Source organism: Cibotium barometz, chromosome 17 (genome assembly GCF_041138505.1).
Source record: "Cibotium barometz isolate CiBa-2024 chromosome 17, ASM4113850v1, whole genome shotgun sequence".
Classification (NCBI taxonomy): Eukaryota; Viridiplantae; Streptophyta; class Polypodiopsida; order Cyatheales; family Cibotiaceae; genus Cibotium; species Cibotium barometz.
The window spans coordinates 20,795,039-20,814,345 of record NC_141062.1 but is presented as its reverse complement, the minus strand read 5'-3'; the positions used below and the strand labels follow the sequence as shown (position 1 = coordinate 20,814,345).

Genomic DNA, 19,307 nt, shown 5'->3' with positions numbered 1-19,307 from the left:
ATAATGGACATCCATTATACCCTGACACTGAAAGCCCTATAGAACATCAAAAAAGATTGTATAGCAGGTAAGTTTGGATGATAATTGTGACTTAATATGCTAACAAGCTACAGTATTACTTGAGCACTCTCCATAGCCAGGCCAATCATGCATAGTCCACATAAGTATTCCTCTCAATGTTAGTGCACGTTGTCCAAACCTCTTGGAAATATCATGAACTTCAATGCCCTCCCATAGAACACGAAGCTCCTCAACTAAAGGGACTAAATACACATCCATGTTCTTCACCTTGTACTTTCCAGAAACTATCAAAGACAATAAAAGATGTCCTTTTTTTATCGCTAGCCATGGTGGAAGATTATAGTTAACTAGACAAACAGGCCATGTACTCCATGATGAACTTCATAGACCAAATGGATTCACTTCATCCATGGCTAGTCCGAGTCGAATATGGCGAGCCTCCTCCTGAAAGGCTACCCACTTCTCTTCAATGTGCTTCCATGCAGGGGAATCTATTGGCACATGCATAACACCATCCGTGGACCTAGTGTTTACAGTGCCAAGTTATCAATCCTGCAATGGATTTGCACTTGAACATTGTTTTAATCCGAGGGATCATGGGAAAGTGTCGTAAAACTTTTGCTGGTACCCTTTCTCCTTGCACATTTTGTCTATATCTCGATGTACCATAATGTGGACATTGTAATGCATTGTTATATTCTTGTCGATAAAGAATACAATCATTTGGACAAGCATGGTGTGTGTTGTAGTCCATGCAAATCGCGTGCAACATTGCTTTTGCTCGACTACGGTCCACTGGCATCTCATTATCTTCTGGAAATATTTGATGTTTCAATAAGCTGTTACACAAAATAGTCAGGCTAAGAAAATGCATATAAAGGTACATAACTCACTAATTGCATATGATATCATCACTTATGCAAAAAATTTTGATACGCTCGTATCAGACCATCCAAAAATCGATTGCAAGTTCAATATGGATAGGCAAGCGTGTAAAATAGACACATGTGCTCCACGATATAGTGGAAGACGAGCAAGCCTGTGTAGCTGTTTCTCTTCTTAGGAAGCGTATTCCACACGTCGTGTGTTTTCTTCTGCCCCTTCGTGTTCCAAACATTGAGCTTCTGTTCCATCGTGTAAGGCATTTATCACGTCATCCATGTCATGTTCTAGTATTTGCTCCGAATCCGCCTCAAGTTTCTCGGGTTGTTGGATCACCTCGTTTGCCGCTACTCTTGTTGGTCTCCATTGTTCAGGCCCGATATCCACTGGTTCGTCATTGTTGAAGCGTGCATTGCCACTAATTAGATGTTCCAATCGCTCCACCAAAAATATTCTCCATTTTTTTGTATGATCATTGCAAATTTGTGGACGTCGAGCCACTTGGTATTTGCAGCGAGTACATGGGCAAAGTGTCTTCTCCTCTAAATCAATAAAATTTTAGGGTGTGGCGTCATCCATGGTTTCCATATTGATTTGCAAAATAGGAACGAATGCTTATTTTTCGAGGGGAATCCTCCCTCAAGTAATTGTGGAGGGTGTGGTAGTCGGTGATAGGCAATTTGAAATGTCGGGGGAGCGCAAGATCTGGAAAGATTTTGAATTTGAATGAAAAGTAACGATTGTCGAAATAAGCGTCAAAAAGATTATTGAAGTATCAGGCCACCATAGCTCATCACATTGCTGCAAATTTAACATGATATTAGAGCCTAGCCTAGAATCCATCAAGTTTATGAGCCCATTATCTTGCTAATTACTTGGCTAATCAGGATTAGTAGATAATTAGATTTTTTACCTCTTTTTCAAGTAGCCTCTGTACCCTTAGCTGGTGGAGGATCTCTCTCTCCCTTCACACATAACATTAGCCCAAATCCTTTTAGCCAAACATAGCTACACTCCCCACACATAAGCCAATCAAGACGAATCGCAGAACTGCCTACTGAAGCTACAGAAATTCACGATTTTGCAAGCGCCACTTTTTTGAAGCAAAACTGAGATTTATTCTGTACCAGATGAAATGGGAAAATAGAGACTTGTAAGAAAATATGTTATTCAACCTAATCAACTCATCAAAAACCACAAGTTACATGTAAAATACTTAGCTCATGAAAACAACTCAACATTGGGTGCAATTTTTCCCTCTTGTGTGTGGTCTCTCCCCTCACATGAGTATTTACATATTTTTTTTCATTCCAAAGTAGCCCATAGCCTCCAAAAATACAAAAAGATACTTTTACTTGCACAGCACTCTCTTAAGCTCAAAATAGAGTGTCCATAAATTAAGGTTAGGGTTAAAGCATATCACACTTTAGAAAAGTATTAAAGTTCAAGTCTAAGGTTATAAATTTAAACTTTCAACATAAATCAAAATGTGCACAAGTTAGCACATGTAGATACAAATCTTGCTTACAAAAATGTGTGTCAACAAATAAAATTATGTGTATCCTCCTCAATCTTCTAAATTATCTTCACCTATAAAATAGCTAATAGTAAATTGGTAAACAAATATTCCATAAGTATTCTAACCATCACTACACACATGTTTGCCAGGCATAAGCAACCCAAGAATCACACATCCATACAAACCAATTATAACAAACATTGGAGGACCCAATCATACGTAAATCTACAAAAAAATATTAATTTTTATAATGGCATCATCCATGCTATTAACATTATTTGGCATGATGCAAGGATAATCCAAGCATTTTCACGTTATCTAAGAGGGTAGAATAATATTTCTAAGAGAGCTTAAAATATATTCTCATAACATTAGAGTACTTACTTGCAGGACTTGACCTAGAACTAACACGAATTAGCACGATAGGCTAAAAGAAGGGTAAGCTTCTCCATAGCTTGCTCTTTCCATAGCTCTCTTGAGTGTTAGGAATTGGGTGGATATTGAAGGGCCACCTCCCCTTGGACCACTTGACCTTTCATACTCTCCTTTAGGGATGCTTTCGTGCCCTAGCCAGACTCATCACCGCTAGCTCCTCGGTGCTCAATACAACAAGAACTATGCGAGCTTCACTCCCTATGCAGACCACGACTCTCCATCGATGTCCAAGCTGGGAAGTGAGTGGTTCCATTGCTAGTGGAGTTAAATAAGCTAGAGGTTAAGGGATACTAATCCACTCCATTGGTTGCAAAATTGATGGAATTAGGAACGAGTGTTAAAGAGAGAAATGTAGAGAGTGTATGAGTGTTAGAGAGAGAGAGAGAGAGAGAGAGAGAGAGAGAGAGTTGGCTAGTTTAAGAGAAATAGAGAGAGTTAGAGAGCATAGGAGAGTTTGAGAGAGTTAAAGAGAGAATGACTGAGTGTGTGTGTGTGTGTGTGTGTGTGTGTGAGAGAGAGAGAGAGAGAGAGAGAGAGAGAGAGAGACTATTACGAGATATTATATATATATCTGTGCAACATATCTTGTATATCTTCAAGGAACTCCTTGATAGATTGTAGCTTCTCCTTCTATAGCCCTACGGCTATAGGAGACTGCATCAGCAGCTGGAAACCATGCATCAACATGAATGGACTAAATCTAGACGCCGAATGTTTTGAACTGTTATAAGCAAACTCTAAATACGACAGATACTCCTCATAATTGGATTGGCTTTTGCTAACATATGCTCGAAGCATATCTTCGAACACTTGGTTACTCTTTTCTGTCTGACAACTACGGATGGTGTGTCGTACTCATACTCAGAGTAGTTTCTAAACTTTTGAAGAATTCACTCCGAAAGTGGATATTGAATTTCCTATCTTAATCAGAGACTATATCTATGGGCAGGCCATATAGTTTGTAGAGATGCTCGATAAACAAACTAGCTAACTCAGGTGTTTTGACCGTCTTCTTAATAGCTATAAACTTGACCATCTTGGTCAATCTGTCAACCACTACCCAAACCGAATCATTTCCTTGATTCATTCGCGTTGGACGAGTGATGAAATCCATGGAAATACTCTCCCATTTCCCTCTAGGAATATCCAATGGTTGTAGTAAACCTCCAACCTTGAGGCGCTCATGCTTATTGACCTTGGATGTCCTTGAACAAACTAGGCTAGTAAAATTGTCCTTTGGCTAGTGCATAGGCAAATAACCTAGCAAGGGACCCCCTAGAGATGTCAATCTTTTCCTCATCAATGTCATCAGTTTCAGAGGATACACTCCGTATTTCTCCTCGTCAAAGAGATTGTTGGTGGAGTGGTCATACTCATCATCATTGGCCTTTGAGGGCTGATGGCCCCCAAATTAAGTGTCGTCCATCGCTAGGATGGACCTACGGGGTCATCTTCGGACAAGGCAATGTCGTGAGCTATGTCAACACAGGAGTCTATTTGGGCTCTCGCAAGCTCAAAGGCAATAATCCTATCTCAATCCAGCGGGAAGAGATAGCTTGACTCATGCAGTCAAGTTCGGCCCTGGTAGGCCTGAAACGAAGGAAAGCATCCCAAAGAAACCCTCTAAACCACCACACAGTTGGTGACCTACCCTCGCTCATGATTGGAATCTAGATTTTACTAGGTCTTGTTCTTTTTATTTATATTTTGTGTAGATAGTGAAATAAATGCAGAAAAGAATGATAAATAATAAATAAAAATAGTGCAAGTTGATGGAAAGTAGTCACCCAATCCCGTAGAGTGTGCAGGCTATTGAACTTGGCAAAATCCATGGTGAAGCTTTGCGGTGTCGTTGGGGCAAGCTCCTAGGCTCTGTAGCGAGAGTACCCAAAGGGACGACCTGCGCACTATGGTGCGGTCACGCGATCGATGTCGATATCGAGGAAAAGGAGCACCCCGGCACGACGCACTATTGTGGGGAGGTGTAACACCGACGCGGTGCAAGATGGAGAGAATCTGGCTATTATAGCTGCGGGTGGCCGTCGACTCGTGGCTGACGACTGTGCAGCCCCTCCATAGCAAGCAAATGAATGAGTTTACTATCCTCGCGCTGGCTGGGGGTATGCGTCATTTTTGTTGACGTCGACGTTGTTGCCATTTATTGAGTTTGGCATAGCTGCTTTTGTCCTTGCCCGCCTTGCCTTGCCCACTGTTGTCGCACGCAGCCCTCTTTAGTATGCCGGCCAGCCTTGGTGCTACCTAAGAGGTCTGCACCTCTCTCGCGTAGATTGTGCTGTACAGAGCAAACGAGAGAGAGAGAGTATGGTGCCCTTTTTATCCCCCGAGTATGGTTGCAGTTAAGAGCAGGTAAGAGAGAGATAAGATGGTGGCAGCGGTTGAGGTGCATGAGCGTGCTCCCTCCTTCCTCCTCCTCCTCCACTCAAGCTTCCATCATTCCTCTCCCCCTTGTCGTGCTGCTCCACACACAAAAAAAGATAAGGTCCTTCCAATGATTGGACCCCAGATGATTAAGGTGGGTCCAACCCCTGTTCACGCGGGTTGGTACCTCGCTCTGATACCAATGTTATACTCACGTAACTGGTGTGGAAACGACACTTGTGGAGGAGGAGACGAGGCTATGGATCACCATCCAGCTTGAGAGAGAATGGGGATAGGATCCCCATTGTCGAGAATGTATAAGGGTCTTCCTGCCCACACATGCCCAGCTGCCCATGGATCTCTATCCCATGCACCCTCACTCCTGAACCCTAGCTCGCTTGCCGTCCACGCTCCTGTGGATGGGCTCGAGCCTCCTATAGCTGCTATGAGCTACGTAACACAAGGATGTGAAGGGAGTGTCCAAACAAAGGGCCTTATGTGTATAGCCAAACCTTCATAGAAAAGATCAAAGGGGAGCTTAATAAGCTCATAGATACAAATTTGATTATTGAAATTGAGCATACTGAATCGGTGTCTCCCATTGTAGTTGTACCCAAAAAGAATGGCAAACTTTTTCTTTGCGAGAACTTGAGAAAGGTCAATGCATCTACCCTCTCCCTCTCATAGATCATGTGCTCAAATGAGTAGTAGGTAAGGCAGAATATAGCTTTTTAGATGCTTTTTCCTGCGATAGCCATGTCTCAATACACCCTGTAGATTGGCACAAGACATCATTCACCATTGAGTGGGAAGCATTTGCTTACAAGGTTATGCCTTTTGGCTTGACTAATGCTCATGTAACTTTTCAAAGATTGATGTGTCATGCTTTCAAGGAATACCTAAGGGTTTTTCTTGAAAACTTCATGGATGCCTTGTGCATACACTGAACTAAGTGCGTTAAGCATATAGTCACTTGAAAAAAAATCTTTCAAAAGTGCCACCTTTATTGCATATGTCTAAACTTTGAGAAATGCAAATTCATGGTAAGCCCGGCCAAGATATTAGGACATATTGTGTCCCGAAATGGCATTACAACGGTGACTAATGCATACACTCGACTAAGTATATAGCCTACTTTAAAAAAATCTTTCAAAAGTGTCGCCTTTATTGAATCTATCCTTTTAGTGTGGGCTGGCTATTTTGGATTTCTTACCGAGGAAATTGTTTGAACGTAACAATTGACATTACAAAGCTGAGTGTGAGAGGAGAGAGAGGGGAGGCCACAAGGGGAATTTTTCACGTTAAAATGACAATGAATTTCAATTGCTTGTAGATGGATTATTGTTTGCACTCCTCTCTTTAGAATTAAGAAGAGAGAGAGACTTGAGCAAGTGTCCAAGAAGACACCCAATTCCTTGGAAACCAAAGTGTTAAAAATAATTCAGCGTTGATTGTAATTCGCAAGCAAGAGTCTCAGGCTTCTCAGCATAGCAAACTGTACTATGTGTTTAGAGGCTTCTAAGTTTCCTTGAAAATTCCCAAAAAAAAAAACGTTGAGTCAATGAATTTTCTTTGAAAATTCTAAAACACATTGACTTTCGAGAGAAGAGACACGATGATGATGTGGAGAAGGAGTCGTGAAATGTTGTAGTGAGGGTACTATAGTTGGCTGGAACAACTGGTGTATTTGTTATGGAGGAGACACTATTAAATTACCACTTTCCTTTCTCTTTCTCTCACTTGTTTCCTTTGTCTTTCTCTCACTTGTTTCCTCCTCTTCTCGCATTCTCACTATGCAGTTATCAAGCTTCTCTATCTTATGTGGTGCTTGATGTGATGAGAATTTTGTCAGTTCTTCTTCTTCTTCTGGTTAATTTAGAAGCAACGCAATCTTCAAACTATTATTTCTCTCTAGAAACTCTACACAAAGAAGCAAATTTGAAGCACCCTCTCTTTCTTTCTCTCTAAAATGCAATAAAAAAAGGATAATCACCTAAGCTTATCCACCAGTGGAAAAAAAGAACGTGAACATCTTGTCCTAACCCTTTTTTCATAACTAGGCTCTAATTACCCAAAAAGTCCTAATTAATTAAACTAGCTCATTTCCTAAGAGTCGTCTAGTCCTAGGGACCCTAATACCAAACAAGGGCATTTCATAGTAGCAAAAATATTTAGTCCATGATTTGGGCAAGAAATGAGTACTACTAAGGATTAATGTATACATAAAAGATACTCAAACTCAAATTTATATTAGTCTTGTAAGATTACTTTTGTAGCTTTTTAAGAGTTTTAGAAAAAATTCATTTCTTTTCTATGATATTGTCTCAAAGAAATTCCTAGCGAGGAAATACTCTCAACATAAGATATTAGTGGAAAAAATATGTATCAAGTGTAAAAAATTTTAAAAACATAGTTCTTCATCGTCGTGATTATTTGTAAGAAAGTTATAATTTTAAAAGTTTACGTTCAAAATACCTTAAATAGTATTTTGAGCTCTACAAATGCAATTAAAAAAACTAACTATATGAATATAAGCCATGTACCTTTTATCAATAAAAGACGCGCGTTTTATACAAGTCTCCTTGAAGATAAGGTTATTAATATATTTTTATACTATTTTAGTAAGTTTAAAAATATTTTTTTTTCCAAAACTTTTACGATAGGCAAATGCTTCCTCCACAAGCGCTCTCAAGTAGTTTCAAGGAAATTTTAAGTATTTTTTTTAAAAAAAATCATAAATGGGCCTTGAGTCGATTATTTTGTGGCTCAAATATAAGACTTGATAAGCCAAGTAAATATTTTATACCTCCATTGAGCTTACATGGCACAAAAGAGAAATCCAAATCATGTTGTCCAAGAAGACAACCCATTCCTTGGAAACCAGAGTGTTAACAACAATTCAGCACATTGTAATTCGCACGGGGTGGCCATATGATGCAAGTAAGAATCTCAGGCTTCTCAGCACTCTGTGTTTAGAAGTTTCCTTGGAAAAAAGAAAAGAAAAAAAACGTTGAGTCAGTGAATTTTCTTCGAAAATTCTAAAAAACATAGACTTTCGAGAGAAGAGACACGATGATGTGGAGGAGGAGTCGTGAGCCCACCTAATTAGAATGGGAGTCAGTGAATTTTCTTCGAAAATTCCTTAAAAAAAGACAGACTTTCGAGAGAGAAGAGACACGATGATGTGAAAAAGGAGTCGTGAGCCGACCTAATTATTGATGGTGATCGACCCGACCGCTTATTAAAAAGAAGGGCATCATCGGTAGCCTTCTCACACACATAATTTACTCGCCTCTCTACACATCATCATCATCTTCTGTAGCCTCTCAAAATATCACCAGTTCAAGTTCACTTCATAGCATTCATTCTCTATGGAGCCTAGCGAAACATACGACTGGGTCCCTGCCTGCTCTTTCCAGCCCATGCTGCATCCCGAGTACGAGATCATCAAAGCGGAGTGCGACCCCTGGATCCTGGCCACTGCGGCGCCCGCTTCCCCTGAAGCTGCCCAGTTCCTTCGTGACTGCTTGCTTCCTTTCTTCTGCAGCGTCAGCTATGCCCAATGCGCAGCGCAGCGGTTAGTTCCGATCACCAAGTTGGTGAGCTGGTTCTTCCTCACTGACACCGATGATGACAATCTCTCTATTCGTGGCTGTGCCACTGATCATGTCTGGCAACCACGCCGCAACCTCATCCTCGCATGCTTTGCTGGCCAAACCCTCGATCTTCACCTCTCAGCTGCTGCGGACAGCACCGTAGAAGCAGTCTCGGAAACCCGCAATATCCAAAAAGGGCTTGCTGCCCTGCATGACATCTGGAAGGACATCTCCAGAGACATGCCTCTCAAAATGCAGTCTCGCTTCCTGCAGGCCACCAGACGCTACGTTGATGCCAACATGATCCAAGCTCGATTCCGGAGCACTGGGCGCGTTCCAGGTGTCGACGAGTACGTCAAAGTGATACGCCGGCCCGCTTCGTTAGTTCCGTCATGCCTCATCCTGCTGGAATACGGCCTCCACATCGAGCTGGACGAGGAGACGCTAGAAAGCGAGCTGCTGCTGCAGCTGCACGACGCAGTGGTGGATCATGTAGCGCTGTACAATGATCTGTTCTCTTTTGAAGCTGAGGTGAGCCATGGGGACTACTTCAACCTGCCATCTGTGATCTTCCGGGCACGCGAGGCCGCGCCAGGGTTCACTTTTGCGGACGCGGTGTGGGAGGCTGTGCGCATGGTGGAGGAGGTGGACAAGCTGAGTGCGCAGCTGATGGCCGAGGCCCAGAAGTCAAGCCTCGTAGAGAAGCCTGGAGTGGAAGCCTACCTGCGGGGGCTGGGACTATTAATGGCAGGCAACGTGAAATGGTCTTACCAGACAGCCCGCTACTCGCACACCTGCTCCCCACAAGGCGTCGTGCTTCCGCTGTGCTGCAGAGCAGGTGGCCTCTCCTCCATCTTAAGAAAAAGAAGTTGCCTATTCAACTGAATGATTCTTCTCAGATCTATTTGGCTTTGCAGTAAGCTGCTCTCATTAATAATGAGACGTCCCCTTATCAATTTTAGCAATGGGTGGGCTAATGCAAGGCATGTTTTAACTAAAGCTGCACTCGCTAAAGCTAATAAAGCAAGGATTTTATCCAAAAATGCATTTCTGTTGTTGACTCTAAAGTTTTCTTCTCCTCACTTAAAATTAAGATATATAAGGATGCTATTTCCTCTTTTTTGGATCTTTGTTGTTTTGCTCACAAACCTTGATCAAATGGCTAGGTATCTGCTGAATTTCTTTCTTTGGTTCTACCATTGGCCGTCGTCGTGAGAGGATGTATGTAATGAGAGATGGATTAATGAAGATAGGTTGCTTGGATTTGTTCCTTGTATAGTTAGCCAGGAGGAGGTTAGTTGGGTAGAGAGATCTTCTACTAAGGAGAAGTGTTCTGTTGCTCTGAAGAGCATCCATGGGTAGGGAAAAGTCCCCTTGCTAGGATGGGCTTTCTTTTGAGTTTTCTTTTTCACTTCTTATTGAAACATCAAATATTTCCAGAAGATAATGAGATGCCAGTGGACCGTAGTCGAGCAAAAGCAATGTTGCACGCGATTTGCATGGACTACAACACACACCATGCTTGTCCAAATGATTGTATTCTTTATCGACAAGAATATAACAACGCATTACAATGTCCACATTATGGTACATCGAGATATAGACAAAATGTGCAAGGAGAAAGGGTACCAGCAAAAGTTTTACGACACTTTCCCATGATCCCTCGGATTAAAACAATGTTCAAGTGTAAATCCATTGCAGGATTGATAACTTGGCACTGTAAACACTAGGTCCACGGATGGTGTTATGCATGTGCCAATAGATTCCCCTGCATGGAAGCACATTGAAGAGAAGTGGGTAGCCTTTCAGGAGGAGGCTCGCCATATTCGACTCGGACTAGCCATGGATGAAGTGAATCCATTTGGTCTATGAAGTTCATCATGGAGTACATGGCCTGTTTGTCTAGTTAACTATAATCTTCCACCATGGCTAGCGATAAAAAAAGGACATCTTTTATTGTCTTTGATAGTTCCTGGAAAGTACAAGGTGAAGAACATGGATGTGTATTTAGTCCCTTTAGTTGAGGAGCTTCGTGTTCTATGGGAGGGCATTGAAGTTCATGATATTTCCAAGAGGTTTGGACAACGTGCACTAACATTGAGAGGAATACTTATGTGGACTATGCATGATTGGCCTGGCTATGGAGAGTGCTCAAGTAATACTGTAGCTTGTTAACATATTAAGTCACAATTATCATCCAAACTTACCTGCTATACAATCTTTTTTGATGTTCTATAGGGCTTTCAGTGTCAGGGTATAATGGATGTCCATTATGCGGGCCGCAACTTGAGGCTCGATACTCAAAATCTATGAAGAAGATAGTATGCGAGGGCCACAAGAAGTATCTCCCAGTGGACCATCCTTTGCATGAGGGATTTATAGGGAGGTCTCCTTGCATATGGTAGAGCAGTGATTGGAGGACCTTATGAGAGCTGGATCCAACCTATACACCTCCAGGAATGAAGCGTCTATCCATTTTCATCAACTTCCATACTAGAATTACCTTTTAGTGAACCATCTTCTTGACCCAATGCACATTTTCAAGAATATAGCCGAGGTGCTTCGAAAAACCATCACAGGAGCAAAGGAGAGCAAGGCACAACGAGATGATTTACAAGAGGTTCAATTCATGCACCACTTATGGGCCCAAAATAGAGCAGATGGAAAGGTGAAGCTACCAAAAGCACCTTGGGTCATGACAAAGGATGAGCAACGGTGTGTAAAGAAGTGCATTCGTGAGTTTCGTACCCCTATAGGATGCATGTATTTCTTGAAGGGAGCATTTACAAAGGACAATGAGCTTAGTGGCTTGAAGAGTCATGATTGGCACATATTCTTGCAATTCATCTTCCTATAGCCATCAAGGATTGCCTCAACGATGACATTAGAGCAACAATTTACAAAATTGGTGCAGTGGTACGTTGGATATCAAGGAAAGAGATTAGTAGAGACACATTGGCTGAGAAATACTTTCCAACAAGTATTTTAACCATTCAATTGCACTTGCTAGTTCATGTGGTTGATGAAATTGTTGTGGCTGGGGTTGTCCATAGCCGATGGATGTTTTTGTTAGAGAGATTTATGAAGAAACTTAAAGGATTTGTTCATCAAAGAGCTCGTCCCTGAAGGTAGTATGGCAGTGGGATGTCTTGTTCAAGAATCATTTGTATATATAACTCAATTTCTTAGTACGTCTGATCCCGATATGCCAAGATTATGGACACAAGAAGAAGATGATTGACTAGTTGGGGAAGAACCACAAGGGAAGGGCCTTGTGAGCAACCTATCTTCATTAATTCATGTGCTATGTTACATGTACTTTGAATTACCCCCTAGGCACCACACCGCCCTTTAAAAATTTGAATAGCTAACCCTAGAGAGAGAGAGAGAGAGAGAGAGTTTTGGCTAGTTTAAGAGAAATAGAGAGAGTTAGAGAGCATAGGAGAGTTTGAGAGAGTTAAAGAGAGAATGACTGAGTGTGTGTGTGTGTGTGTGAGAGAGAGAGAGAGAGAGAGAGAGAGAGAGAGAGAGACTATTACGAGATATTATATATATATCTGTGCAACATATCTTGTATATCTTCAAGGAACTCCTTGATAGATTGTAGCTTCTCCTTCTATAGCCCTACGGCTATAGGAGACTACATCAGCAGCTGGAAACCATGCATCAACATGAATGGACTAAATCTAGACGCCGAATGTTTTGAACTGTTATAAGCAAACTCTAAATGCGACAGATACTCCTCATAATTGGATTGGCTTTTGCTAACATATGCTCGAAGCATATCTTCGAACACTTGGTTACTCTTTTCTGTCTGACAACTACGGATGGTGTGTCGTACTCATACTCAGAGTAGTTTCTAAACTTTTGAAGAATTCACTCCGAAAGTGGATATTGAATTTCCTATCTTAATCAGAGACTATATCTATGGGCAGGCCATCTAGTTTGTAGAGATGCTCGATAAACAAACTAGCTAACTCAGGTGTTTTGACCGTCTTCTTAATAGCTATAAACTTGACCATCTTGGTCAATCTGTCAACCACTACCCAAACCGAATCATTTCCTTGATTCATTCGCGTTGGACGAGTGATGAAATCCATGGAAATACTCTCCCATTTCCCTCTAGGAATATCCAATGGTTGTAGTAAACCTCCAACCTTGAGGCGCTCATGCTTATTGACCTTGGATGTCCTTGAACAAACTAGGCTAGTAAAATTGTCCTTTGGCTAGTGCATAGGCAAATAACCTAGCAAGGGACCCCCTAGAGATGTCAATCTTTTCCTCATCAATGTCATCAGTTTCAGAGGATACACTCCGTATTTCTCCTCGTCAAAGAGATTGTTGGTGGAGTGGTCATACTCATCATCATTGGCCTTTGAGGGCTGATGGCCCCCAAATTAAGTGTCGTCCATTGCTAGGATGGACCTACGGGGTCATCTTCGGACAAGGCAATGTCGTGAGCTATGTCAACACAGGAGTCTATTTGGGCTCTCGCAAGCTCAAAGGCAATAATCCTATCTCAATCCAGCGGGAAGAGATAGCTTGACTCATGCAGTCAAGTTCGGCCCTGGTAGGCCTGAAACGAAGGAAAGCATCCCAAAGAAACCCTCTAAACCACCACACAGTTGGTGACCTACCCTCGCTCATGATTGGAATCTAGATTTTACTAGGTCTTGTTCTTTTTATTTATATTTTGTGTAGATAGTGAAATAAATGCAGAAAAGAATGATAAATAATAAATAAAAATAGTGCAAGTTGATGGAAAGTAGTCACCCAATCCCGTAGAGTGTGCAGGCTATTGAACTTGGCAAAATCCATGGTGAAGCTTTGCGGTGTCGTTGGGGCAAGCTCCTAGGTTCTGTAGCGAGAGTACTCAAAGGGACGACCTGCGCACTATGGTGCGGTCACGCGATCGATGTCGATATCGAGGAAAAGGAGCACCCCGGCACGACGCACTATTGTGGGGAGGTGCAACACCAACGCGGTGCAAGATGGAGAGAATCTGGCTATTATAGCTGCGGGTGGCCGTCGACTCGTGGCTGACGACTGTGCAGCCCCTCCATAGCAAGCAAATGAATGAGTTTACTATCCTCGCGCTGGCTGGGGGTATGCGTCATTTTTGTTGACGTCGACGTTGTTGCCATTTATTGAGTTTCGCATAGCTGCTTTTGTCCTTGCCCGCCTTGGCTTGCCCGCTGTTGTCGCACGCAGCCCTCTTTAGTATGCCGGCCAGCCTTGGTGCTACCTAAGAGGTCTGCACCTCTCCCGCGTAGATTGTGCTGTAGAGAGCAAACGAGAGAGACAGAGTATGGTGCCCTTTTTATCCCCTGAGTATGGTTGCAGTTAAGAGCAGGTAAGAGAGAGATAAGATGGTGGCAGCGGTTGAGGTGCATGAGCGTGCTCCCTCCTTCCTCCTCCTCCTCCACTCAAGCTTCCATCATTCCTCTCCCCCTTGTCGTGCTGCTCCACAAACAAAAAAAGATAAGGTCCTTCCAATGATTGGACCCCAAATGATTAAGGTGGGTCCAACCCCTGTTCACGCGGGTTGGTACCTCGCTCTGATACCAATGTTATACTCACGTAACTGGTGTGGAAACGACACTTGTGGAGGAGGAGATGAGGCTATGGATCACCATCCAGCTTGAGAGAGAATGGGGATAGCATCCCCATTGTCGAGAATGTATAAGGGTCTTCCTGCCCACACATGCCCAGCTGCCCATGGATCTCTATCCCATGCGCCCTCACTCCTGAACCCTAGCTCGCTTGCCGTCCACGCTCCTGTGGATGGGCTCGAGCCTCCTATAGCTGCTATGAGCTACGTAACACAAGGATGTGAAGGGAGTGTCCAAACAAAGGGCCTTATGTGTATAGCCAAACCTTCATAGAAAAGATCAAAGGGGAGCTTAATAAGCTCATAGATACAAATTTGATTATTGAAATTGAGCATACTGAATCGGTGTCTCCCATTGTAGTTGTACCCAAAAAGAATGGCAAACTTTTTCTTTGCGAGAACTTGAGAAAGGTCAATGCATCTACCCTCTCCCTCTCATAGATCATGTGCTCAAATGAGTAGTAGGTAAGGCAGAATATAGCTTTTTAGATGCTTTTTCCTGCGATAGCCATGTCTCAATACACCCTGTAGATTGGCACAAGACATCATTCACCATTGAGTGGGAAGCATTTGCTTACAAGGTTATGCCTTTTGGCTTGACTAATGCTCATGTAACTTTTCAAAGATTGATGTGTCATGCTTTCAAGGAATACCTTAGGGTTTTTCTTGAAATCTTCATGGATGCCTTGTGCATACACTGAACTAAGTGCGTTAAGCATATAGCTCACTTGAAAATAAATCTTTCAAAAGTGCCACCTTTATTGCATATGTCTAAACTTTGAGAAATGCAAATTCATGGTAAGCCCGGCCAAGATATTAGGACATATTGTGTCCCGAAATGGCATTACAACGGTGACTAATGCATACACTCGACTAAGTATATAGCCTACTTTAAAAAAATCTTTCAAAAGTGTCGCCTTTATTGAATCTATCCTTTTAGTGTGGGCTGGCTATTTTGGATTTCTTACCGAGGAAATTGTTTGAACGTAACAATTGACATTACAAAGCTGAGTGTGAGAGGAGAGAGAGGGGAGGCCACAAGGGGAATTTTTCACGTTAAAATGACAATGAATTTCAATTGCTTGTAGATGGATTATTGTTTGCACTCCTCTCTTTAGAATTAAGAAGAGAGAGAGACTTGAGCAAGTGTCCAAGAAGACACCCAATTCCTTGGAAACCAAAGTGTTAAAAATAATTCAGCGTTGATTGTAATTCGCAAGCAAGAGTCTCAGGCTTCTCAGCATAGCAAACTGTACTATGTGTTTAGAGGCTTCTAAGTTTCCTTGAAAATTCCCAAAAAAAAAAACGTTGAGTCAATGAATTTTCTTTGAAAATTCTAAAACACATTGACTTTCGAGAGAAGAGACATGATGATGATGTGGAGAAGGAGTCGTGAAATGTTGTAGTGAGGGTACTATAGTTGGCTGGAACAACTGGTGTATTTGTTATGGAGGAGACACTATTAAATTACCACTTTCCTTTCTCTTTCTCTCACTTGTTTCCTTTGTCTTTCTCTCACTTGTTTCCTCCTCTTCTCGCATTCTCACTATGCAGTTATCAAGCTTCTCTATCTTATGTGGTGCTTGATGTGATGAGAATTTTGTCAGTTCTTCTTCTTCTTCTGGTTAATTTAGAAGCAACGCAATCTTCAAACTATTATTTCTCTCTAGAAACTCTACACAAAGAAGCAAATTTGAAGCACCCTCTCTTTCTTTCTCTCTAAAATGCAATAAAAAAAGGATAATCACCTAAGCTTATCCACCAGTGGAAAAAAAGAACGTGAACATCTTGTCCTAACCCTTTTTTCATAACTAGGCTCTAATTACCCAAAAAGTCCTAATTAATTAAACTAGCTCATTTCCTAAGAGTCGTCTAGTCCTAGAGACCCTAATACCAAACAAGGGCATTTCATAGTAGCAAAAATATTTAGTCCATGATTTGGGCAAGAAATGAGTACTACTAAGGATTAATGTATACATAAAAGATACTCAAACTCAAATTTATATTAGTCTTGTAAGATTACTTTTGTAGCTTTTTAAGAGTTTTAGAAAAAATTCATTTCTTTTCTATGATATTGTCTCAAAGAAATTCCTAGCGAGGAAATACTCTCAACATAAGATATTAGTGGAAAAAATATGTATCAAGTGTAAAAAATTTTAAAAACATAGTTCTTCATCGTCGTGATTATTTGTAAGAAAGTTATAATTTTAAAAGTTTACGTTCAAAATACCTTAAATAGTATTTTGAGCTCTACAAATGCAATTAAAAAAACTAACTATATGAATATAAGCCATGTACCTTTTATCAATAAAAGACGCGCGTTTTATACAAGTCTCCTTGAAGATAAGGTTATTAATATATTTTTATACTATTTTAGTAAGTTTAAAAATGTTTTTTTTTCCAAAACTTTTACGATAGGCAAATGCTTCCTCCACAAGCGCTCTCAAGTAGTTTCAAGGAAATTTTAAGTATTTTTTTAAAAAAAAATCATAAATGGGCCTTGAGTCGATTATTTTGTGGCTCAAATATAAGACTTGATAAGCCAAGTAAATATTTTATACCTCCATTGAGCTTACATGGCACAAAAGAGAAATCCAAATCATGTTGTCCAAGAAGACAACCCATTCCTTGGAAACCAGAGTGTTAACAACAATTCAGCACATTGTAATTCGCACGGGGTGGCCATATGATGCAAGTAAGAATCTCAGGCTTCTCAGCACTCTGTGTTTAGAAGTTTCCTTGGAAAAAAGAAAAGAAAAAAAACGTTGAGTCAGTGAATTTTCTTCGAAAATTCTAAAAAACATAGACTTTCGAGAGAAGAGACACGATGATGTGGAGGAGGAGTCGTGAGCCCACCTAATTAGAATGGGAGTCAGTGAATTTTCTTCGAAAATTCCTTAAAAAAAGACAGACTTTCGAGAGAGAAGAGACACGATGATGTGAAAAAGGAGTCGTGAGCCGACCTAATTATTGATGGTGATCGACCCGACCGCTTATTAAAAAGAAGGGCATCATCGGTAGCCTTCTCACACACATAATTTACTCGCCTCTCTACACATCATCATCATCTTCTGTAGCCTCTCAAAATATCACCAGTTCAAGTTCCACTTCATAGCATTCATTCTCTATGGAGCCTAGCGAAACATACGACTGGGTCCCTGCCTGCTCTTTCCAGCCCATGCTGCATCCCGAGTACGAGATCATCAAAGCGGAGTGCGACCCCTGGATCCTGGCCACTGCGGCGCCCGCTTCCCCTGAAGCTGCCCAGTTCCTTCGTGACTGCTTGCTTCCTTTCTTCTGCAGCGTCAGCTATGCCCAATGCGCAGCGCAGCGGTTAGTTCCGATCACCAAGTTGGTGAGCTGGTTCTTCCTCACTGACACCGATGATGACAATCTCTCTATTCGTGGCTGTGCCACTGATCATGTCTGGCAACCACGCCGCAACCTCATCCTCGCATGCTTTGCTGGCCAAACCCTCGATCTTCACCTCTCAGCTGCTGCGGACAGCACCGTAGAAGCAGTCTCGGAAACCCGCAATATCCAAAAAGGGCTTGCTGCCCTGCATGACATCTGGAAGGACATCTCCAGAGACATGCCTCTCAAAATGCAGTCTCGCTTCCTGCAGGCCACCAGACGCTACGTTGATGCCAACATGATCCAAGCTCGATTCCGGAGCACTGGGCGCGTTCCAGGTGTCGACGAGTACGTCAAAGTGATACGCCGGCCCGCTTCGTTAGTTCCGTCATGCCTCATCCTGCTGGAATACGGCCTCCACATCGAGCTGGACGAGGAGACGCTAGAAAGCGAGCTGCTGCTGCAGCTGCACGACGCAGTGGTGGATCATGTAGCGCTGTACAATGATCTGTTCTCTTTTGAAGCTGAGGTGAGCCATGGGGACTACTTCAACCTGCCATCTGTGATCTTCCGGGCACGCGAGGCCGCGCCAGGGTTCACTTTTGCGGACGCGGTGTGGGAGGCTGTGCGCATGGTGGAGGAGGTGGACAAGCTGAGTGCGCAGCTGATGGCCGAGGCCCAGAAGTCAAGCCTCGTAGAGAAGCCTGGAGTGGAAGCCTACCTGCGGGGGCTGGGACTATTAATGGCAGGCAACGTGAAATGGTCTTACCAGACAGCCCGCTACTCGCACACCTGCTCCCCACAAGGCGTCGTGCTTCCGCTGTGCTGCAGAGCAGGTGGCCTCTCCTCCATCTTAAGAAAAAGAAGTTGCCTATTCAACTGAATGATTCTTCTCAGATCTATTTGGCTTTGCAGTAAGCTGCTCTCATTAATAATGAGACGTCCCCTTATCAATTTTAGCAATGGGTGGGCTAATGCAAGGCATGTTTTAACTAAAGCTGCACTCGCTAAAGCTAATAAAGCAAGGATTTTATCCAAAAATGCATTTCTGTTGTTGACTCTAAAGTTTTCTTCTCCTCACTTAAAATTAAGATATATAAGGATGCTATTTCCTCTTTTTTGGATCTTTGTTGTTTTGCTCACAAACCTTGATCAAATGGCTAGGTATCTGCTGAATTTCTTTCTTTGGTTCTACCATTGGCCGTCGTCGTGAGAGGATGTATGTAATGAGAGATGGATTAATGAAGATAGGTTGCTTGGATTTGTTCCTTGTATAGTTAGCCAGGAGGAGGTTAGTTGGGTAGAGAGATCTTCTACTAAGGAGAAGTGTTCTGTTGCTCTGAAGAGCATCCATGGGTAGGGAAAAGTCCCCTTGCTAGGATGGGCTTTCTTTTGAGTTTTCTTTTTCACTTCTTATTGAAACATCAAATATTTCCAGAAGATAATGAGATGCCAGTGGACCGTAGTCGAGCAAAAGCAATGTTGCACGCGATTTGCATGGACTACAACA

General features: G+C 42.2%; 2 protein-coding genes across 2 annotated transcripts; both read left to right on the top strand.

The window, feature by feature from the left end:
- The first annotated feature begins 8,607 nt into the window (after positions 1–8,607).
- LOC147629772 (microbial Terpene synthase-like protein 13) lies at positions 8,608–9,717 on the top strand. Its single transcript, XM_086810988.1, has one exon. The coding sequence runs from the start codon at positions 8,608–8,610 to the stop codon at positions 9,715–9,717; it is 1,110 nt and encodes a 369-aa protein (XP_086667114.1).
- Positions 9,718–17,570: 7,853 nt separating this feature from the next.
- Positions 17,571–18,680, top strand: LOC147629771 (microbial Terpene synthase-like protein 13). The gene has a single exon (XM_086810987.1). The coding sequence runs from the start codon at positions 17,571–17,573 to the stop codon at positions 18,678–18,680; it is 1,110 nt and encodes a 369-aa protein (XP_086667113.1).
- Positions 18,681–19,307: the final 627 nt, after the last annotated feature.

Excerpts from the sequence above, each read along its gene's own strand:
- LOC147629772 (XM_086810988.1), top strand. The coding sequence starts at position 8,608 with ATGGAGCCTAGCGAAACATACGACTGGGTCCCTGCCTGCTCTTTCCAG.
- LOC147629771 (XM_086810987.1), top strand. The coding sequence starts at position 17,571 with ATGGAGCCTAGCGAAACATACGACTGGGTCCCTGCCTGCTCTTTCCAG.